This window comes from Neopsephotus bourkii, unplaced genomic scaffold (genome assembly GCF_033783945.1).
Source record: "Neopsephotus bourkii isolate Nb327-2 ecotype Australia unplaced genomic scaffold, CSIRO-AGI_Nbou_v1 NB_107, whole genome shotgun sequence".
In the NCBI taxonomy this organism is placed as follows: domain Eukaryota; kingdom Metazoa; phylum Chordata; class Aves; order Psittaciformes; family Psittacidae; genus Neopsephotus; species Neopsephotus bourkii.
Window position 1 is genome coordinate 16,221,210 of NW_026900624.1, and position 23,115 is coordinate 16,244,324.

The following is a 23,115-nucleotide window of genomic DNA, read 5'->3' on the forward strand; positions in this document are numbered from 1 at the left end:
AGAGAGTTTGTACTGGGGTCTTTCTACGGGCGTCTGGTCTCCTTATGGTAGCAGTCACCATGGTCAAAATTGTGCACATCATCCAGACCATAAATGAATGGTTTGGCCTCATGTTTTAGACACACTTAATAAAGGTACTGCAAACTCTGCTGCATCCCTTCAGCTCCTCCATCTTCCTGCCAGCTCCCTGTGAGCCCTGGCTGCCTTCCCTATGTTGCGGATAACACAGTATTGACTCTATCCCTACTTTTGATCCTCCCCAGGAGCAGCAGGTCAATGCCATAGGGAGGATGCGCCCCCCACGGGGCCAGTCTCCCCTGGCCTTTCTCATTTCCAGCCAGCCTGCGTGCTCAGTGTAGCTGGAGCAAGGGAGAGAGAAAGAATCCCTCAGACATGCCTTGGTTAGTGAATGATGGCATTTGCTCCCTCATGGGAACACCACTGCTGCTGGAGTGATAAACTAGAGGTATTTGGGGATTCGAGAGGAGAGTGAGGAAGCTGGGAATGAGCAAGATATTGCCACACATCTCTGCGAACACACATAGCCAGTGCATGGAAGCTGAGTTCAGGAGACCAGGGAGCCTTGTCCTTGGCTCTGGGGAAACAGGAGCACCACACATCTTTCCTTCGGTATCAGCTGTTAGAAGGGGACTGAATTCATTTTATAGTCCTCGACCTGCCAAGCCTATGCTAGCAGAGTGCAGCCCTCTTCAGCTGCTGGGCAAGTACCAGCTCTTGGAGCCATTTGATGGCAGGAAGCTTTGGTCCACCTTTGCTACCGCCGTAAGCTGCCAGGACCAACGGAAGCAGCATAGCCAGTTACTCGGGTCCTCCTCTGCTTTCTGTGCCTGCACTATCCCCCTCTACCCTCCTCTCTTCAGCCCTTGTCTACCCTCAGGGTAGCAAAATCTGTTGTTGCCCACATCCCCACCCTGCCGTCACCCTGTCCTCAGAGATGTGCATCCCACTCCACCTCCTCCTGCAAGCAGTCCTGGTGAGGCACCCACTCCGCAAGGCTGAGAAGAGTGTGCTGTGTCTTGCCCATGTTTCCCAGGCCCCCTTACACCCCTCCAGCCTGCTGTCCACTGCACAACCCCTGCGGTGGGAACGGCTCCAACACTAAGCCCTGCAAGCAGCTCAGCTGCACGTTGAGTCCGTTCACCGGGCGCAGGTGGGGAACCGATCTGCCTGAAAACCACCTTTTTTCATTTAATCTCTTTTCTCCCCTGGGTTATATTTGTATTCCAGCTCAGCTCCTCAACCTGATTTCTTCTGTTTCCCCCAAAAGAGCCAAAGGGCAGCCTGGGGGCAGGCAGGAGGACAGGGATGCTGCATAGTTCTGCCCACCAAGCAATAAAGCTGCCTCAGCGGCTTGAGGCGAATTCAAGCACCAAACTCCAGAGCTGCTTCCTTCCCCTCTTCCCCATAGACCAGGAGTAGCAACTTCCCGCAGCAGGGCTGGTGCCCAGGGAGCACAGCTGCTGCTCCCTGCTAGCAGGAGCTGGCTTGGAAAGGAGATTCCTGCAGCCCTTCAAACTGTGTTTACATACCAGACGGGAATAACAAGTCAGGATTTCATTGGTGTTTGGCCAGGGAATCACTCTGATTTGAAAACCCTTCCATGACTTAGTAGAGGGACTAAAACTGGGCATGGAGTGATTGGAAGATCAGGCTGCTTAGGGAGACCAGGTCCATAAGGCTTTCTCACCAGAGGCTGTCCGACATGGTGCATCCCATCAAATCCTTTTGGTTTCAATGCCCATTATATTTTCCTAATGTTCCGGTGCGTTGTCCCAACCAACTCTGCATGCCATAGCCCACTTTTGTGCTACTGTCTGGACACATCCCTACCCGAAATGGTCTGCTTAATGTATTTTAGTGAATGTGCCTCCTAATGAGGCCGTCATCACCCTGTTGTGGCTGCCTGGGGGAGTTTCTGCAGCGACACTGCTGCAGCATGTGCTTCTCAGAGCTGTTTTCCAGGATGGGGACTTCACCAGCCATGGATCGGTAGGGAGCCTGGAGCTGCTCCCTTTGCCATCCTCCTTTGAACTCATTAGTGAAGGTGCCAAGACTTGACTAGATATTTAGTTCTCTGGCACTTCCTTAGGCCTCCGTGCCCTAAATAGCACTCAGCAGTCATTTATCATTGCAGGGCCCTCCAGGCAGCACGCTTTCACATGGCTGTATTTATAGCCATGCCAGTTTTAAGTTTTCTTTGTTCCAAAATACAGAAATACTTATATTCTCTGCTGAAATTTCCTATCAAAGTGGCCACGCTCGGGTGGTTCAGTAAACGTCAGCCACCTCTCAAACGAAGTTTGTCACAACGTGCTTTTCTCTCCTCTCTTGATCTCCACTTTTCTTCTGGAAACTACCCTCATTCCTTTGCTATAGGCTTTCCCAGTGGATACAGAGCCTGGCTAACATTTGGATCTCACATCTCTCCCCTGTTCCACGTCTTGGCTTATACCATGGTGTATTGGCTTCCTAAGAGCTGCAAAACCAGTGGTGGCTGTAGCAGAAGGCTCGGTGTGGCAGCGTGCCTCCAGCTCCCCTGCATGGGGGCTCCTGCTAGGTCACCTCCTTCCTTCACCTGCAGCGGGTTTGGCAAACAGCCTGCAGAGCCGTCCCTTCCTCCATGAATCACAGCCCCACTCCAGTGCCCTGGTTCAAGGAATCAGTCTAATTAGAGGAGAGTGAAATGCTTCTCCTGCTTGGAGAGCAGCAGGTCCCCACTCTACTTAAAACTCCACATAAGACCATTAGCGCGACAACGTGTCTCCCCAGAACTACACGTTTGCTCACACACTTGGCAGGCGGCCGACCAGATGTAGCCAGGTTGCTTGGAGGTGCCAAGCATAACAATTAACAGCCGGTTTGTGGTGGGGTTGGCAATGGCAGCAAAATCACAGGCACTTTCAGCTGCCCACCTTGCTTCCATAGTCCTCCTGCACCCCTCCAAGGGGCGGTCAAGGAGATGACAGTGATGGTTCCTCGGGGCTGCAGGACCTCGATGAGTTGCCAAAACCAAAGTCCCATGGTGAAGGGCACCAGCTGATACACATCCCTGCTCAATCACTGAATATGGTACCTTGTTTCTGTCAAGATGCTGCGTGGGTTCGGGTATTTTCAGGCTGCCTTAAGCTGCAGTTCGGCAAACATGGAGTAACTTTATCCAGGTGAACAGCCTTGTGGAGTTTGTGAGGGATGCTGCTACATTCCTCGCTGCAGCGGCAGGCACAAGTTGCTTTATTAGGTCTTAATTACTTCCTTGCTATTCAAAATTCTTTAATTTGCCACAAAAAGCAGCTAGAAATAAGAACGTGGCACTTCTGCAGCCCGGATATTTGCAGCCATGAATAACCCGCTCACACACTCATTTACTAATAGATACACTTCTCTAATTTCTTTCCCCCTCCAGACATTTGCAATAGCTCTTTTCATTCCCATCACACCTTTAGTGTGCAGTAAGCCAGTCTGTGTTTTGTTGCTCTTATCTCTTCTCTGAAAGCTTTTATTGACTGCGTGTTGGTTTTGTCTCCTCACCTTTTCCATTTCCCATCTAGCCTTTTTCTTGTGTGTGTGCTGTTGCTGTTTCAAGGCTTCAGATCTCAGAGAAGTCCCTTGTGGAGCTATTTTGGATATTTCTCACGGCAGCAGCTGAGAACTGGAAGAGGTAATGACAGGAGCAATAAGGAAAAGCAAAATTGGCTGCAGAACGTATTCGGATTAGAGGAGGGAGATCAGTAAATTATTGAAGTACCTGGATGAAGAATTCATACCCTATTCTGCCTTAGCGCCTGGCTCACATTTACATTTAAGAGCTCAAAGTGTTTCGGGGATGAGCTCCAAAGCTCACAGAAAACATAGAAGAAATATGCTTCTCTGCATATTTCTTGCTCCAAACAGAGGGAAGAGTCTTTTACCTTTCCATACAGCAAGTGGCTGCATTTGGAAAATGCTGTGGGTCATGGGAGGGCCAGCTGGGGCCACCCCTCAGGCTGAAAGGATCAGCAGTGCTGGGCAAGCCCATTCAGAGATGAGTTTTCATTTCTACCCTCACACATGCATGCAGCAGGCACCCACAAAGCAAACTTTGAGGGTAAAATGGGTGACCTGGCCAGTTCACTTTGCTTTTCCTATAACTAGGCTCAGAGGCACCCCTTTGCTGACGCAGGAGGTCGGGGCCCCTCGCACAGGGATTGCACAGTGGGTCTGCGGCAGAGATCTGGTTGAGACAAGGCACTCGAGCGCTTCCCCTCCTCATACGGTCCCTGTCGGCATGATGGTGATGTGAAAGAACCCTCTCCTGGGTCATGGGAGGGGAACCCTGCCCAGCTGCCTTGGAGGTGATGGATGCACCAGGGTTTTGGCTGTTCTGCTGAGCAGGTTTGCAGCCAGGACAGGGGTTGAGCAGCTCAGGCACCGACTAGGGCAGAGGAGACGGCAGTGCATAGGCAAGCCAGAGGCTACCTGCTCTGCTTTGACTGCCAGCTGCTGTTGGCTGGAGCAAGGGACTTTCCAAATCGCTGATGCACAAAACCACTAACAGCTCGGCTTTGATCCTGAGCTTTGAAAGGAGTCCTGAATTTTCCAAAGCAACTGCTCTCATCAGAGGTCAGAGGCAGCCGTGTTTGCCTGATCTCGCTTCGGTTGGGAGCCCTGCGCTGCATGTTCGGAAATACCCAACTACCTCTAGGAAGCTCAGTTTTGGATGAGTGGGCTTGCGGTTGCCTGTGGAAACAAACCTCAGTGGCTTCCTGAGATGTTTTGGTGGCTGTTAGCCAGCTCAGTTGGCCCCAGGAGCTCTGTGCAGAAGTGTTTCTGTAGGTTCTACACAGGGAGGTGTAAGGTTGGCCACCCTTTCACACCCTCTGGCTCTCCAAGCCTTGCCTTCCCTTGCTATGAGTACTTTGGACATCAAGTTGAGGACTTTGCTGCACTGAAAGGGACTAGTGTTGCTCCCTACTGTCACTTGGTTTTTGTAAGGCAGAGAAAAGCTCTTTGCCCAGCTCAGGCAAAGCCAGCAGAAGAAATGCAGTTTCTAGGTCACGCCGTTCTTAGCAGAGGAGGCAAAGAGAGAAAACAGGTTAGGAGACTCTATAAACACCTAGCAGACAGGGCCAATCCCCAAGCATTGCACAGCCTGGAAGATCTTGGAGGACACACCTTGGAGACACATTCTCTGACCTGCCTCTTGCTGTGTCCAGGTCCCTTCACACAGGGCTCTTGCAGTTTGCAGCCCAGCAAGCCTGAGGTTAAGCAGTTACTTGTTTCAGGGAAGTGGAGAGGGGCAGATTCGCCTCCAAGCAAGAAGCTGTACCACTGCATCTGTCCTATCTGCCCTGGCTCTCCGGAGCATTCCCAGGCTTTTTCTTTCCATGCTCCACTGGAGTCTAATCCTGCATGCAGAAAATTCCTCATGCTTTCTGCTGTTATTCCTCCAGGGTATGTGTTTTCTCTTCCATTCTGTCTGGCTGTTCAACAGCCTGAACTCAGTTACTCTAATCCCTCCATCTTCAGTGATGTTCTCAGCTCCACATAATAAATATTAACAGCTTACATGTATCTTGGGGTTCTTATGCAAGGACTCCAAATAGCTTTATGGTTCATATGCACATGGGGCTCACTTCATTCGCCAGCAAAACACAGCCACCGATGAGACAGCAGTTGTTTAGCAACCTACAGCGACAACACACAATAGTTAAGATGGGAAGTGAAGATAAATATCGTATCCATTTGAAACTCCAGGAGGGGATTGGAGTTGGCAGAATAAAAGTACTTGTGCTGAATTTTAGCCAGAATACTCCAAATAGCATTCCTATGCTTACGGAAAGAGCAATAGGATTTAAAATACCTAACCCATCCCTGGTGGTTTATTTGCAACTCACGTTAACAGCACTGACATTTTAGGATGCCAGCAACGCTCTTAACCAGAGAAAGGCAATTCACTTGAGTAATGAACTATACAGGATTACTCTAAAGCCCTTCCTCAGAATGTCTAGGAAAGAAAGAATCAGACTATTATATATAAAAACCTATTAGCCATCACATTAAAAAAATTACCTATTTTAGGCAGCATCACCCTTCAACTATGGCTATTTCCATACCGCAACAACAGGAAGGCAACTGTGGCATCTTTTTCAATGGTGCCACAAACTCTTCTGCTATGTCCTAGCACTCTCCAAACCTTAATGTCATGGGGAAAAAAAGAAAGGGAGAGGGGAGAGGACGCATTCCTCTCTCTTCAGAGCATGGCAGCTGAGGGAGCAGAGACTCTGCTTGAGGATGCTGTATTTCCCCTGCATGGTCCAGGGAGCACCGGTAGCACAGAGTGGCACTCACTCACCATGTGCCTCTTCCCTATCTGAAAGTCCAGGTGAGCCAAAAGCAACAGAGTGTGAAGTAAGAGGTAAATGGGAATAAACCAGCCCATCTTAGCTTTCCGTATTGTGGTGGTACTGCTGCCACTCCAAGTAGAGATTTAGCTTGAGCATGTTCCTGTAATTTTCCATCAGCTTTCTTTTTAGCCATTTATGTATATATCATCTGGACAATGAAAATAGCTTTGAGCAATTGATTATCTGACATACAAGGGCATGTATTGATAGGTCAGGGGCTAATGGATTTAAACTGGCAGAGGGCAGACTTAGATTAAATGTTGGAAAGGAGTTCTTCCCTGTGATGGTGATGAGGCCCTGGCACAGGTTGCAGAGAAGCTGTGGCTGCCCCATCCCTGGCAGTGTTCAAGGCCAGGTTCGACGGGGCTTGGAACAACCTGCTCTAGTGGAAGGTGTCCCTGCCCATGGAAGGGGTTGGAACCAGACGAGCTTTAAGGTCCCTTCCAACCCAAGCCAGTCTGTGAATCTGTGTTAGTTTCAGCTGATGCCTCAACTGCTGAAGAAAACCCAAGCTCTGTGTGACTTGCCCACAGACCATGTACCAGAGCTGAGCACTAACTGCTCAGCTAATGCTAGCAGCCATGACCCTGCCTGGCTCTCCTTCTGCTATTTAAAGATTTTGTTATAAATGGGTGTGCTGCTTGGCTAATGGAGAGCTTAAAATAAAAGAGTGCCCGGTGATCCTTCAGCGGCAGAGATGACCTCAGGTTTAGGTGGCATCGAAGAGCACCCCAGGACTGCAGAACCCCATACCCCAAGGCAGTCTGGGGTTTTCCAGGTCTCTCTCTGATGTCTCGCTTCCAGCCCCAGGTTGGGGTGGACATGACCCTGCCAAGCATTTTTTGGAAACCATGCGTTTCTAGTGCTGCAGAGGCCACATCGCTTTTCCTGGGACCACAAGATAAATGGATGGCAACACCCACTGAGCCCCCTCCACTAGCACTGGAGTGCTCCCCACTGGACTGCTGGAAAGGTCTCTCAGCTGAAAAGCAGGGAAAGACAGAACATTAGGGATGGGAGGGGTGATGGGGCACCTCCACCTGATGGAGTGATAACAGGAGTAAGAGCACAAGCTAAGGGAGGGCATTTGAGGATGGCCTAGGACAGAGATACGTCCTCAGTTCTGCACTGAAACCAGCCCTGACGTGGCCTCATCTTTTGGTCAGCTCTTTCTGGAGAGCCTCAAAGGCAGCAGGAAGTCTACAAAGCCCGTTCCAGTCTTTGCTGGGTTTTCCCCACACCCCTGGCATGCAGGGAGGTGCACATGGCTTTGGTCCTCCCCAGGAGGACATCTCGAGCCTTTGCATCATCTTCATACCTGCCAAATCCTCAGCACACTGCTTCAGCTTGGTTGCCCACTCACCTCACTGCCTGTGCATGAGCACGGGGACTGGTATCTTCTCCCTGCCTGTCTCACCAGCCGCGTCCTGAGCACCTCTAGCAACCTTCAGCCAGCACCTGAAGATGGGGCATGTGGAGCATCCCTGCTGTTCCTATTGCAGGGACAGGGCTTCTCATTTCTAACCTTGTCTCACAGGGCATAGCTCTTGAAAAATAAGATTAGCTGCCTCTACGGCAGACTCACTCTGCATAACCAGATCTTAATTTGCCAGCTCCTCTCCAGCAGTCTCATAGTGCAGAACTGCACTGTTTTTCTTTCTGACTAGGACTTTATGTTTCGAGTGGTTTTGAATTTCACCACATTGCAAAAAGGCCCCTGCTCTTGTTTCTCCAGATCACTCTGGTTCTGTCCTCTCTCATCCACTCCTTCATTTTAAAGAGGCAGGGGAGAGGAGGTTTTTCCACTGTTGTTATAGCCTGCATCTTCCCATTGCTCCCCAAGGACAATATTAAATACCAGCGTTCACTTATGAGCCTCCTTCCCCCATACACAATGTTCTGTTTGTTTCTTTGACCTGGACTCCTAAGCCACAGCTTACATTGCATGTACGAAAAACCTATTTTCCTTGTCTTTTTTCCCAGTGGCCATAAAGACACAGCTTAGCATGACCCACCCGCTCCTACCCACTTCATTTTCTTGTACTTCATAAACTGGTAAGTATGCCAAAGAAGTTTGTTTTGCATGTTCTGCTTTATATAAGCGCGTTTGGCAATTCTTAAACTTTTATCTGGAGCATCCACGGGCTGGAATATTTCCCATTGGAACTGTTCTCGGTGTAAGTTAGCAAATACCATAGATAAATGGGATAGGGGAATAAGCAAGAAAGACTTGTTTATACAGCTAGTGAAATCAGTGCCAGGTTAGGGAACCCAGAATAGGATTAAACAGCTTCAACTCCATTTTAGTCCATACCAGGCTCCAACCATCCTATTAAATAGCCATACAACAACCTGGAGAAGAGGATAGGATCCCCGGGTCAAGCAACATTTCAGAGCAGTCCTGGACAACAAGGCCAGGCTGAGCTGAGCTACCTGAATTCACTGCTCCTCACAAGGCAGAGGACATGGGTAAGGGTCTGCCAGCCCCTGCCCTGGTCAGCCTCAGGGACAAGGCACCAAACCTCACAGAACTCTGCTGCCCTTCACCTGATAGAACGCCACTTTCCTTGCAGAGTTGGAAGGGTCTCAATGGTAGGTGCCTCTGCTGGCACGTTCAGCACACCCAGCCTTCCTGGGACCACAAGAAGGCAGGGAAATACAAGCCTCTGCAGGCAGCCCAAAAGCCCCACACAATTCACAGGAAACCCTGCAGGGCAGAGCTGCGCCAGTAGGACATGGAGGGGGCAGTGGCAGAGCCACCCCTTTACGTGCAAGGGATCTCTGTTGTGCCTTCTGAGGAAGCAAGCATTTCTCACTGCTCTGATCCTGCCCACATATTTCTCACTGAACTCAGATCCTGCCTCAGGGCACTCAGTGCTGTTTGATTTATCCAAAGGGATAAATCTCCCTCTTCTCCTTTCTAAGCTGGCACACCACAAGCACCTTGAACCTGCACGCACCAGTGCTTTGCTACACACTGGCCTCGAAGTAGCATCCTCTGCTACTTCATCCTCATCCCTTCCCCTCCCTTTCTCCTTCCTAAAGTGACCAGCCTGGAAGCAAAAAAATACCCAGGCAGGAACGCAGGCCGGGTCCCTCACTTGCCTTTTCTGCAGTAATCGCTCTAGCACTCTCTTGGTTTGCCTAGTGCCTTATCGTAACTTCCCGCGGAGGAACCGGGCTCTACGGCATCCCCGCGTTTGCTGGGGAAAGGCTCCTTCCCCTGGGAGGCAGTGAGGCAGGCGGAGGGGAATGGCTGCAGCGGGAAGAGGCTCGCTTGCCGCCTGCCGTCAGGAGCCTGAACTGAAGAAGAAGCTCCCTTCCGTCAGCTAGCCCAGGCCTCCCCGGATGCGATGCGAAAGCAGCGGACCAACAGGACCCCTCTTCTCCTCACTGCCCAGCTCAGGGTGCTCATCTGCATCTTCGAGGCAGACGCATCCTCACATCGTTTTCGTTCTATCCACCCATAACTTCCTGCTGTGCACTACCAGCAGCCAGTACAGGAAAACCCTGTTACAAACTCCACCTGCCCTCTGCAACTTTCCCGGCCTAAATGTGCATTTTACCTACAAAAAAACAGTAATGTGAATTTACAGTTTAGTTCCAAGCCATAATCCAGTGCCAAAGCTCAGCAAAGAAGTAAATATGGGACAAAGACTTTACCCTCTAAGTCACCTGCAGGGGCTCAGGCCACTTCTACAACAGAAGCTTGCCTGGTGTGAGGTACAATCCCCCGTTCTGGGGGAACAGAGGGTTTCACCAGGAAGAGCTGTCACACCCACACACGACTCTGTAAGGAAGAGAGCAAGCCACAGAGGTGTCAACGAGTGTAGCTATAAGTTATTTATTCTGCAAAATAGAGGTATCTTCTATGGAGTTGAACACTGGAATCACAGCATTATGAAATCGAGTTGTGGAAACATTATGACAGCTCACATACACGCAGGCACACACATGCACACCTACACACGCACGCACACAGCCTCTGTACAGGCCCCTACTCTTGCATTATTCAGAGGAAGCCCTCTCTGCATCTTTATTTGCATTCAAGACCCCTTCCCCTATTCACAGGGCTCCTGAGGGAACGAGGTTGGTCAGGACTGGGTGCCTGGCACAGGCAACACGTGTGTGGAGAGCACTGCACACGCTCCCCAGCCCAGTGTTCAGCACATCCTGGATAGGAGTTAACTCTCAGCAGAACACAGCCCTCAGTGGAGTGCTCCCAGTCTTGCCTCAGTCTTTGCTCACGCAGCTGAGCGCAGAGTGGCTGCAGGAGGCAGATTTCCACCTTAGGACACAGTCAGTGCTCCCTGCTCACCATGGTCCATGTTCCAAAGCCGGTAAAACTCTGCAAAATCCACATAGGGCTCCACACGTCCATCTTCGTCTGGCTGGAGGGAGTGGGTAGGCCGGGAGCGGAACAGACCCCCATCTGAACTTGAGCTGCTACTCTGCGTGTGAGTATTAGTTGACTGGAGAGTCACAGTTGGGCTTTGGCTATGGAGAGAAAGAGAGAGAGAGAACACAAGCATCTTTATTTTGCCCATCTAATGCTTTGGACAAGAAAAGAATGAGAACAAGTGCCAACTTCTTCACAGGTCAAGCTATCCTTAGCAAACTGCAACTTTTTAGCTGTCTCTTGCACTATCAGAGCACTAGAAATGTTGAGAACTGCTTGGAATTGATAAACACCAAAAGACATTCAATTCATCTTTATCTGGAAGGCCTTAAGTACAACCAGGCTTCCAAGGAACAGAGGACGGACAGCAGGAAAAATAACTGGGGGGAAGAGGCATGCACTCTGCTGGCCTCTCCATACCCATACAGTGAGGTTTACGGGAAGAGTCTGGCAGCAAGGAAAGCTATTCTTGCGTGACCTGTGTTGCAGCCAAAACAGCTCTAGTGCGTCAGCCTCATTGTTTCTGGAGCTACCAGAACACAATAACCAGAGGCTGTCTTCACTTTGCAGCATGTACACACACCACCCTGAGCCAAAGGCTGAACCTAAACCAGAACTGCTAACTAGCATGATTCTGCAAAGTGGACCCAAACAGGACCCAGTTCTAACCTTTATCCTTTTTATTTACCCCAGCCTCTGCCTGTGAGCAAGCCAACTTGTGCAGTGCAGCTTCTCCAGCAGCCTTACAGGTGACCTGCATAGCCTCTCTTCCTTATTAAAACGGAGGCACCCACATTCCCTCCACACAGAGCACCCAACATGGCACATAAGATCCATGGAGAACGGCTGCTCGCTGCCAGAGCGCCCTCCACGAATAGCAGCAGATGATGCTCCCCAGGGCATGCTGCCAGGGCTGGCTTCAGAGCTGCTCTCTTTACTCATTCCCACTCCTCACACAACTGCTTTCCAGCTAACACATTATGCTAGCTGTCAATACTGCAGTCATGAGGGCCACCCTCCAGATAAGGGAATGATTGACAGGTAACTGACAGGTCTCTCTCTGCTTTTCAATCACTTTACAAGGTGTGAGGCACAAGGAAGAGTGGGTAGCAAGAGAGAAGGACTTTTACTTAGTGAGGGTGGGGGTGGCTTCATCCAGCGTTGAGCTGCTGTGAGCACCATTGACCATCTGGCCCTGGGAAGGCATGACAAGAGAGAGTGTGACACTTGTCTTGCTTGTGCTTTGGGAGCTGGAATACGGCACAGAGACTGGGTAGACACGGCCTCCTAAGAGAGAAAACAAGAGGTATAAAATGTGGCTGAGACATGAATGACTGGGGGTGCAAATGGCAAAGAAAGGCCAAAGAACCCAAGAATTTATATTAAGCTGCCTTTCTTAGATGCTGTGCTGTCACAGACTAGGTCTCAGAAGCCAATAATCCCTTTAACAAGAAAATTCCTTATACACCAAGTATCTCCTCTCCTGATGTTAGGATAGTGCTGGATGCATCAAGAGACCTGGATGCATCAAGATCTTCCACTCTCCATTTTGTTCCATTCTCTCGCCAACATACCTTGTGTTGGCGTCAGCGTGGGCTGGCTCATCTCACCCAGGGGGTACCCAAAATTCCTCACAAGCAGCGTCATGTCTTCATGCCGGGGACAGAACTTGGACCGTTCCCCACCACTGGCAAAAGTGTCACAATGGATCCTCTTAACCCGGTCCACTACTGCTTGTGCCACAGCATCCAGTGATGTCTGTTTGGCAAACTCTGTGGCTATCATGGCTGCAATCTCCTGAGCACAGAAGATATAAAAAAAACCAAAACAAAACCAAGAGGAAGGATGTTTGGGAGATTTTGCAGGAAACCTTTTCCTGCCATCTGATCTGAGAGTTTTTATGGCAACTCATATGACTGAGATGCTTCTCCTGCTCATATGTGCCCTTGTGCCTTGAATCATCACATTCCCTTTAAGGGCCACTCCTAAGGGACAGGCAGCTGCTCAGAAGAACTGGCTTGGCAAAGCAGCTTCATATTATGGAATGGGATGGCACACAGGTGTTCAACCTGGCCAGCACTCACAGGGCAGATGAGGAGCAAGGTGTGTACAAGAACAGCTGACACCACTGGAGCAAGTTCATAGCCAAGGGAATGTTTCCCAGGCTCACCTGGTTGGCCTGCCCAGGCCCATGAGCTGCCTCCAGTGCCTTGTAGAGCCCTTCAGACATGAGCACCAAGAAGCCAGTCACCCCATCCAGCAAGTGCCCTCCATGGATTTCAGGCTCTGCTATGATGGGCTTTGATTTAGCAGCACTGGAAAGAAAGAGTGTTATTTAGTATTTAATGGTAACATAGTAGGTAAGAATGGGGGGGTCACAAAGAAAAGCAGGGCTTGAAACCACAAAGTTGAGTTTTTCTGACCTGAGCAGTTCAATATCAGTATAGCCATATTTGACTTTGTAATCTCCAATTCGCCGAGTGCTTTCCTGTCCACGAATAGTTCCCACTTGTTTTATTTTTCCTGCATCCAAGCCTGCCAGATTGAAAACAAAAAAAAGATTTAACTGACTTTGGGAAACTTGCAGGACTTCCTTTGCTTACACTGTCAGGAATGAGAAAAGAAATATCCACAGCTAGAGCGACTTGTAAGACAAAACGAGATGCCAGAGAATCATCAGGAGCCCAACAGGCACAAAAGGAAGAGGAGTTTACCGTGTTCCAAGGGACACCTTTTCATCAGTTGTTATCTAGGAAGGAAAGAGAGAGATGCACACAGCCCAGCATGCACACTCTGAATGTAAGGGTTGGCCCTGAGACAAAGCCCACATCCTGGTCCAAAGCCACCGGTGGGAGCTGGCCTGGGTGCACAGGCATTTGCTGAAAAGGCAGGGGAACATCTGCTCCTATCTGTTCCGGACTGTGTGATGGAAGAAGGCAGGAAGGGAAAAAAAAAGTGTATGTGAAGGATTCTGCTTTTATTTCTGCCTCTTACTGATCCCTGCTCCTAAACTCTGCATGACGGTTTCACCAGTATACTAGACTGCAGAGGGAGAAAAGGAGAACCACCTACAAGAGGCACTGAATTTTCTCAGGTGCTGAAACTGATGAGGGCTACTCCTAAAATAAGGACAAGCAGACAAGTACTTATTTAAATAAATTTAAGGGGATATACTTCTGGCAGGGGCTAAGAAGGAATCCCACCTCAAAGAAGGTTCTAACAGGAACCATCTGGATGCAGCTACTCTTTGAGGCGGGACTCACAGCAGATGAGCCACTTACCTGGGCTGTTCTGGCAATTCCCCTTCCCTGGTTATACCCAGAGCTAACAGGCAGAAAATGTTATTTTTGAGGTTTTATCTAGGGATGACTGTCCTTAGGACAAGGTGAAGGCAGGGGTCCAACTGAACCTCTCCCTCTGAGTCAAACCAAGCCTCACTGCACAGATGGCTCCACACCTACCCCAGCATTAAGACACAACTCTGCCATCTGCTGCAGACCAAAGCTGACTCACCAACATGGCCTGGTTCATTTGCCAGCTCCTGGCAGGGGCATACATGCTGTCGACAGACACAAACACAGGGAGGCTTTCAGAATGCCAGAGAGGTTGTGTCTAAATCACAGCAGCACTGCTGGAGCACTAAACAAGCTGCAATGTGCTGGATGAAGAGCCACAAAGGCATAAGACCTTCCCCTCCCTTCCCTCAGGAGAGGTCCAACATAGGCACCATCATGACAAATGCCATCTCCACTACCTCTTATCACCGTGCTTCAACCTAACCCTGCAACAACCTCCTTTGGGCCCTCAAAACAGCCTGTGCTCACTGGTTTGTTCCACAGACTCTTCCTTCTGCTGGGACTGCCAGGAGAGCCACTGCTGTGCCAGGTTAAAGTCAGTGATTCTACCAGACCCCTGTTCTGCTACAGACTGTAGCTAAATTCTGCATTTTTGGCAGCAGAAAGACAGTCAAAAGGGTCACTTTTCCTAGATCCTCGTATTCAGTCTTCTCATTCACAGCACATACCCCTACTGCAAGAATATAAGTAAAAAAGGAAATGAAAGAGAAATAGAACAAACCAAGACCTAGCAGCAGAAAACTACCACATCAACAACCTCAGCACGTAAGAATGTATCTACCAGATGAACCTAATGAAGAAAGTGAAGTTCTTCTTTAAGAACTTGTCTGTACCTTTATGATCTACTTAAAGGTATAGAACTATCTCAAGAAGAATTTGGTATTAGCAATCACACAAGCGGTCTGGGCTAGTTCTAGACAAAGAAAGAAAGCATGTCAAATGCTGTAAGGGAAAAGGGAAATTGCCTAAAGCAAAATGTCAGCACTAAGAGTTCAATAGTTACTGATGTGAAAGCAGTAAATGCCAGTGTTTGGCCTGGCTCTGTCTGAAGTGTAGCTGCCTTTTTTGTAGCAGCCTATACAAAGGCATATTGAAACACATCATCCTGAGGGTGCAGCAGCACGCAGAACTTAACCCAGCATAACTGTGGTTTGTTTCCAAAGAAGCAGTCAGATATTGTCCATCCCGCTTCTGCCCTCTGGCTATGTGCTTCCACTCCTGCTTTCCTACTGACTCCAGCAATCACACAGCTGGAGGGCAAATCAATGGCAGTTTGGCAGCTGGACACAAAACACTTGAAAAAAAAGGGTAGTTTTCTGCTGGTTCATTGAGCTGAACTTACTAACCCTGCAGCCTCACAATAGCTAGATATGCAGAAAGAGGAGGCACTGAACTTGTCAACTGAAAACACAATAAGCTTATTTTTGTGTTCATTTATTTTTGCCAGTGGCTTGAGTCATTCCTGGTGCCCCAGATAAATGGAGGGATTCTCAGATCAGAACAGGAAACCCAACACTCACCCAGCTGGGAGAAGCGAAAAAGTTCATCCTCATTCTCTGTCGTATGGTCCACGTTGAGCTGAGTCACCTGCAGCCCATCTACCGTGGACTTGCATAGCAGTGCCCGATTGGTACCTGCAGTGGGAGCAGTGAGATGAGGCACCAGACAGCTTTGCTGTTAAGAGGGGGAACGTATCCAAATGGAAAAGGAATGGCAGAAGGGAATAAAGGCAGAAAAGAAGAGAAAGCCCCATGTGCTGTCTCATGATTATCTCCAGAAAGTACCCTTGCTAGCAGCATAGTAAGCCTAAGCCTTCTAGGCAGCTCTTCAATCAGGCCTGAGCCAGTACCTCACAAGAAAGCTCTCAAATTCTCAGTGAATCTGCACTACTGCCTCTCAGCCCTTTTTCCTCTCCATTCTTTGGTCATAACACATTGCATCAGCCAACATCTGTAGAGATAAAGAGCCAGGCTGATTTCAAATGCTCCTGTAAGTAACAAGCATATCATTTCTTGGCCACAGAGCAAAGAAACTGTCCCCCACATTCAAATTTCTTTCACTTCCCAGAATCACAGCCATCCTCAGAAACACCGAGACTGAGCTGCTGATAAAAAACAACTCACCCACATTGGCAATATAGAGCTTGTTGTTGAGAACAACAGCCACAATAGCCATGGCTCCTCCAGAGATCTCCTGCTCTACAACCTTCAATCTCTCCACAATCTTCTGGTACTGAGGAGGCAGCTGGTGATGAGGGACACCCTGGAAACCAAAATGAGGGAAAAAGCTGAAACACAGAGTCCACAGTACAGAAATCACATCTGGAATCAAAATTCTGTAGGGAAGGGACTTGTCTTAGCATATCTTAGCCTCATGCCAAGCCTGTGCAAGACATAAAATTATTTGCTCAATCCTAACAAATGACATGGGCCCAACAGGTTCAGGAAACAAGGGTCCTGTTCACTCGAAGAACACGATCCACATCTGCCCAGATGCCATACAAATTTGAGGCCTTGCCTCTCATCTGTGTCATATGGCTTTGTCCTGGAAGAGCCATATGTACAGGCTGAACTCCTCTCCACGATATATCTGCTCCTTACTAACATAACCAATAACAGGTCAAAGTAGGACCAGCGGGAAGAGTGGGAACTCTGGAAAATGGACCAAGGTGTTTGCTTCACTTCATGCAAGCTCCCAAAAGAGAGCCACGGAGAAGTAATTTTCAGTTACAGTCTCCCTTGCACCAGACTAACAAACATGCCCATATCTCATCCAGCAGCCTGGATGGTGGGACCTCCAGCAGTGTCTGTTCTTAAGGCTAGATTACCTCTGGTAGCTGGGACTGCAGGCTGGCCTTCTCTGCCAACGCATCATCAATAGACTCCAGGAAACTTCTTTCCACCACATCAAAAGCCTAAAAAAGGCCATAAAGACAAAGTAAGCTTTTATCCAATGCCTACAGACCTTTAAGGCTGCCCACTGCCATCTCCCTAGGACAAGCTCATGAGGGTAGATGATCACTGTACATTCTAGGATCACTACATCAACACTGAAACACAGTTATTTCAGCGCAACTAGTTAACAGCTTGTAAAAACAATCTGCAACAGCTCAAAATAGGTGACAAAAACATTGAAATCACGTTCACAGCAATGTCAGAGACATATCTGATCTTGTGTGCTGACTGTAAGAACTTGCCTGTCACTCAGGAAAGCACACGCACAAATCCATCTCCCCATACATTAACTTTTCCCTTTCACCCACTGTCATCTCCTTGGCAGGCTGACTTGTTCCTACATGTCCAGCGCAGACTAGCTGCAGCTTTCTGGAGAGCTCTCAGCAGTGTGCTGAGAGAGCCAGAGGGACAGATGGATATGAGGCGGGAGTGAAACAAAGCCCCACAGCTGCTCAGGATGAGTGCAACTGCAACCATTGGCAGATGTTTGCACCCCCCCCAGAAACCAGATGCTGCTCCCCTGGCGGCAGAAAGAGGAGGTGGGTAGTGTGAGAAGCAGGAGCCGTTCGTTCAAAGCCAAAGTTTCTTTACCTGCAGCAGAACTCGACGCACATCAGCATCACTGTGATCTGCGTGTAGCTGACCCAGCAGCAATTCTGCAGAAAGCCTCTGACCCACAAAGTTGGTGACTCGGTTGCCATCGTAGCCGTTGAAGACACCATAGAGGTAGCAGTTGTTCTCGCTCCTGTCAAAGAGGACAGAAGCAAAGAGGTCACAGATGTCTGCGAAACACAGTAACAAGTTCCTCCAGACACCTCCTGCACACTCGGGCCCCACCCTTGTCTTCCGAGTCCCGTGTGACAAACTAAATACTGCTTTTGCCTGCCCTTGCGTCGGCAGGAGCCTGTGCCTCAGGTGCAATCCACTTACCTGAATTTTAACCAGTTGTCTTCCAACGGGTGACCCTCTGTCCCCTTGCCATCAGCACTGTAGGAACGGTTTGGAGCTGAGCCAACCCCAGAGAGATGGCAGGATGGTAAATCGTCTGTCCAACTGGGCTGCTGTTCCTGGGAGACAGAGCAAAGAGAACATAAAAACCCCAAGCAGCCTTAAGTGAGGATGCTGGTCCAGTACAAGTCCAACCCACCCTCTTCTCAACTCTTCTCTTTGCCAACTGGACAGCACACTACCCCAGCTAGTAACTTTGTATTCCCCGCTGCACAACTGCATCCCTTGCCACTTCCCTTCCCTGTGAAGCTGAGCTCTTGCAAACAAGAAACCAGAAGTGAGATTTGCACCCGAGTTTCACACTCCATACAGCACAGCACTATACTTAGCCATACACCTGGTGCACCAGACCTTCACACATCCATGCAGAGAAGGCTCTGGTTCCCTGCTGGAGTCCACTCTCTCAGGACAAGGGACTGGGGCCCTGCTGCTGGCAGCCATCCCTGAGGCCACCATCTCCTTGGCGCACACTCCCAGGTCACACATACGCGGCCTGCAACCCCCAGCTGCCCGCTCCCACAGTGGAGCACCCCCAACCCCGCAGCACAGGCACGGCCCCACAGCCACCTGCAGCCCCACAGCGCTGCAGAGCAGCGGCCCTGCCCGGGCTGCTGATCACGACCACGCAGGGCTCCCCGCAAACTGGGACCCCCTGCCCTCAGGCGGTACAGGGGGCAGGAGGGCAGCAGCCCACCTCCCCTCTGAGAGGGAACGCTCCCCACCCTCGCCGGACCTTCCTTTTCCCCACACGGCACCGCAGGAGGCAGACGAAAGGGAGACCCGAGTACCCCCTCGCACCCACCTGGGGGGTGCGTGTGCATGGAGGGGGGAAAGGTGCCACTCACACTCTGCAGCAGACTCCTCCTCTGCGCCGCCATCTTGGAGCAGAAGCCACCTCCTCCTCCTCCCGCCGCCCGCCCTGTGTCCCCCAGAGCAGACAAGTCTGCCGGGTAGAGCGGCCGCTCCTCACGAACCCGCCCCCACCGCCCCGGCTCCGCCCACCTGCGCGGTGGCCAATGGGGGGGAGCGGCTGGGTGCGCCGCCTCAGGTTTGGGTTTCCGCTCTGCGGCTGTGTCTGCGGGGCTGTGTAGTGTTGGCGGTGGGGTGGCTTGGGAGTGTGGTGTGGGCGGTGCTGTGCGGCTCCCGACGGAGGTACCCCGGGGAAGCTCATCCAGTTCCAACCCCTGCCACGGGCAGGGACACCTTCCACCAGACCAGGTTGCTCCAAGCCCCATCCAACCTGGCCTTGAACACTGCCAGGGATGGGGCAGGCACAGCTTCTCTGGGCAACCTGTGCCAGGGCCTCAGCACCCTCATGGAGAAGAATTTCTTCCTAATATCCAATCTAAGTCTACCTTATTTCAGTTTAAAGCCATTCCTCCTAGTCCTATCCCTACATGTCCTTGTAAAAAGCCCCTCCAGATTTTTTTGTTGGCTCCTTTAGGCACTGGGAGCTGCTCTAAGGTCTCCCCAGAGCCTTCTCCAGGCTGAACAACCTCAACTCTCAGCTCACAGGAAAGCTATTTACATCTATGTATTTAGCTAATTATATGATTAGCTGTGTATGTAGTTACATTTATATATTATTAGAAATCTCCATTTCTTACCTTAAAGCCTTTAGTCATGTGAGAAAGAAGCACCTTTTGGCCACCATGGAAAGTGTATGTGGAAGGGAAGGGAAGAAGGGCAGGGTTGTGAGAGTCCTATTAAATGGGGTCACTTTGGGAACCAGAGCTCCCTGAGGGAGCCTGCTGATGAAATGTTTCTCTTAGCACCATGTCATGTTGGGAGTTGGACTAGATGACCTTTGAAGGTCCCTTCCAACCCAGACTATTCTATGATTCTATGCTGTTCTGTTCAGCCTCTAGGGAAGGCCAAGATTCCAGCTCTCGGTCCCACTGCTGCTCCATAGACATTACAACAGGCACCCATTTGTCTCTGCTTGGAGCCTCTCTCCTGCTGAAGCAATCCACAGACCCTTCCGACTCTCTTTTGCAGGTTGTAACAAGGATATAGTGGAACCAGACCCTCAGGCCATCTGTGGGAAGGTGTGTAGAACAGCTGGCAGGTGGTTCTCAGTACTCACCGCAGTTTGGAGCAGTCCTTGGTAGTCCTGAGTCAGGCCCAACAATCACTTCTTTGCTTGTCTTAACAGTATAGATAAAGCCAAAGATCACTGGTTTTGCTCTTTTGTAAGATCCTTTCTAAGCTATGGTAGCTTGTTTCAGGAGGAACAGTTTCCAACTGAATGAACTCAGCTGGAGCAGGAGGGAAGACACAAGAATCATTCTCACCACTTTCTTAACATTGTAAGTCAGTGGAAGAGCCCACCAGGTGTGTGAGTGACAGATCTTGAAGTGAGTGATGGTTGGCAGACAGGCTGCGGCAGCGGGGGGCTTGGGGAAGAGCATGTTTCCCTGAGTGGATCAAGGCTGAAAGTGCTGCAGTGTGAGAGACGTGCAGTTTTAGCCATGTGTAGCAGTGCAGTTGTGGTGAGGGTGGAGTTGTAAGTAGTCTGGGCTTCCAGCAGTGGCTTGATACTCTTTTAATGGCATCGTTGTGGCAAATATATTAGATTCAAATGCACTTCAGAAATTACCCAGTTAATTAAGCTCATTCTATGGAACAATGGTTTCTGCTGCCAGGGAGCCTGCTGGCTGGAGTATTCCAGCTCCTTTTCCTGTAAGTCCTTTTTCTATCGCTTTGTTACATCTCTTTCTTCCAAATATACAAAGATTACAGATTCTTCCGCTTCATGCAAGGTTCACAGATATTCAGCCATTCAAGTGGACTTAGGCACACAGGCAGAATTACGTTTTTAAAGGTTATATTGGCCAAAGATAGAAGAAAATGCTAAATGTAAGACCTGAGTCTACAAATAAGTCCTCGCATGTTCAGCTTTCTACTGTAAGCTTGGTCTCACCGATGTCATTTAGAGGATTCCTGTGGGCAAAGCTGTGAGTGGGTACAAATAATTACAGGAATGGGACTTAAAGCCTGCATTAAAATCAAAAGTAGTATGGACAGATTGAGTACCGATAAATCATGCTTTCTTACCAGTATCAAGAAGAGTTCCTGGTGCTGCAGAAATACGTGCAGAACAGCATTGTCCATGTCATTAAGAAGCAACAGGCAAGTTTGTCGGCTTTAAAAAGCGATGACAGTTTTCCAGCATTGCAGCAGAAGCTTATGCCTTTTTAATGACATTCAAGGTTGCAGTCATGCACCTTGATGAGCACAGGCAGACCCTGTCCTTGCTCAGAGCGCCACTGAAGTCAGCAAGTATGCTTAGAGACTGCCAGTATGTATCGCATTGCAGAACTGGGAATTCAGGAATCATTTCTGTCTTCTTAAATCCATAAGTGAGACCTTTTGAGACTACCAGGAGCAGAATCTGTGTATGGGTGTGATAGGACAGAATGTGATCTCAATGTAAGAGCAAAACGATGTTCCTGAAGATACTAGATAAGAAAGCTGCCACTTTCCTTGTTTGTACAATGGCTAGTCACCTCTTGCAGTTAAAAATGTGCCCTGTTCTTAATTTAAATGCCTGGCTTCAGCTCATAGTCACTAATCTTTGTCATTCTGGTGTATTTTTTTCCTGCCCCTTTGAGCTGGAACACAGACCTGGTGCAGAACGTTTCTTTACTTGGTAAAAATACTTGTCCCAGATTCTGTCTGGTTATTCCTGTGGTTGTGTCACTGAGCTTCTGCCCTAACCTTGAGCAAGGCAGTTAACTACTTGGCCTGCAAGAAGTGAGTAGTAAGATTTACCAAACACAGCTTCTTGCAGTGCTAAATGCATATTTGTCCAGCATTTCACAGCCCTCTGAAGAAAAGTGCTATGGAAGCTGGTGTGCTGCTTCATGAATATCTGCTCATAGCTGTATGCAGCACTTGCAAGATGAAATACTGCACTGACAGAGTCTTTATTGGTTATATTGATCAAGCCTATTTTATCCTTTGGTCTATTTATGCTTCTTATGTTCTGTAAATCCTCTCAGAAATAAACGGTGTTGTATTCATATGCAGCCAAAATCCCCCAGAATGCAGGATATTGGTCACTGATCCTCATCATCCATGCACCAATAAATGAATTATATGATTCAATGACTACCAGATCCACAGCTCCCTCTCTCATGTTAAACTCCCACATTTCTTATTCCTCCATCTTGCCCTCTCTCCCTCCCTATCTTTTTATAATTATTGATTCTCACTGTTTCTTTGTCCCCAGTGCTAGGGATTCTACACACAGAATTGCTGGTGCCAAGCTGTATTTGCTGCCTTCCTGGGTTCATTAATGTTTTCTCTGCAGAAAAGGAAGTAGCACAGTCACTGCTGGGCTGTGGGATCAAACATGAACAACATGACATGAAAGACATGCCCTATGCTGCGTGGGGAGCCCAGAGCATGGGGCAGTCCCAGAACAGTGCTCATGTAGGTGCTCAGAAACTGTACATGATGGGAAGCAAATACAGGATTGCCGGCATCGACACTCATTTATTTTCTCTCTACTGACCCCGTGTCATCATAGCAGAGCCTGAAATCCATGTGTGAGATATGTGTAGGGAGATTTTATTTTTTTTTTACTGCTTTTTGATCATAATGGAGGTTGGGGCTGGAAAGGAAATTCATGATTTTTGGCAAGGCTTGCAGGAGGTGATACGGAAAAAAAGAAGGGTCTCTCTAGTAGAGCCAGTTTGCTGCACTTGCTCTACTCCTTATGGCAGAAAGGGGTGGTGGAGGGGGTGGCATTGCAAGCCCTCACACAGCTTCACTCCAACTTCAGCCTGGTGATTCCCACCGGCACAGATGCTCTTCGCTCCTCTCTGCAGGTCACTATCTCCAGGTAGGATGGAATGGCAGAGAAATAGAGAACAAGCATTCTGGAAGGAGAGCTGGAAACAACAGCTTCCTTCCCCCAATCCCCCAACACCCTCCAGAAAGCTAGAGGGCCAATCTGGAGAGCTACTGTCAGGGGAAGGGGGAATGGT

General features: G+C 49.3%; 1 protein-coding gene across 1 annotated transcript; it reads right to left on the reverse strand.

The window, feature by feature from the left end:
- Positions 1-10,232: 10,232 nt before the first annotated feature.
- TAB1 (TGF-beta activated kinase 1 (MAP3K7) binding protein 1) lies at positions 10,233-19,117 on the reverse strand. Its single transcript, XM_061364386.1, has 11 exons — positions 18,967-19,117; positions 18,044-18,180; positions 17,705-17,858; positions 16,987-17,073; positions 16,283-16,421; positions 15,680-15,793; positions 13,227-13,338; positions 12,974-13,118; positions 12,378-12,600; positions 11,934-12,090; positions 10,233-10,901 (listed from the first exon to the last, which is right to left on the reverse strand). The coding sequence occupies exons 1-11, from the start codon at positions 18,997-18,999 to the stop codon at positions 10,694-10,696; spliced, it is 1,509 nt and encodes a 502-aa protein (XP_061220370.1). The 5' UTR covers positions 19,000-19,117; the 3' UTR covers positions 10,233-10,693.
- Between the last annotated feature and the right edge of the window lie 3,998 nt (positions 19,118-23,115).

What these genes read in the sequence shown, in the direction of transcription:
- TAB1 (XM_061364386.1), bottom strand. Translation starts at nt 18,999, where the DNA reads ATGGCGGCGCAGAGGAGGAGTCTGCTGCAGAGT. An exon ending in GGAGGAGTCTGCTGCAGAGT is followed by an intron (nt 18,181 to 18,966) that starts GTGAGTGGCACC and finishes TCTGTCTCCCAG; the next exon opens with GAACAGCAGCCCAGTTGGAC. An exon ending in ACTGATATTGAACTGCTCAG is followed by an intron (nt 13,119 to 13,226) that starts GTCAGAAAAACT and finishes CTTTCTTTCCAG; the next exon opens with TGCTGCTAAATCAAAGCCCA.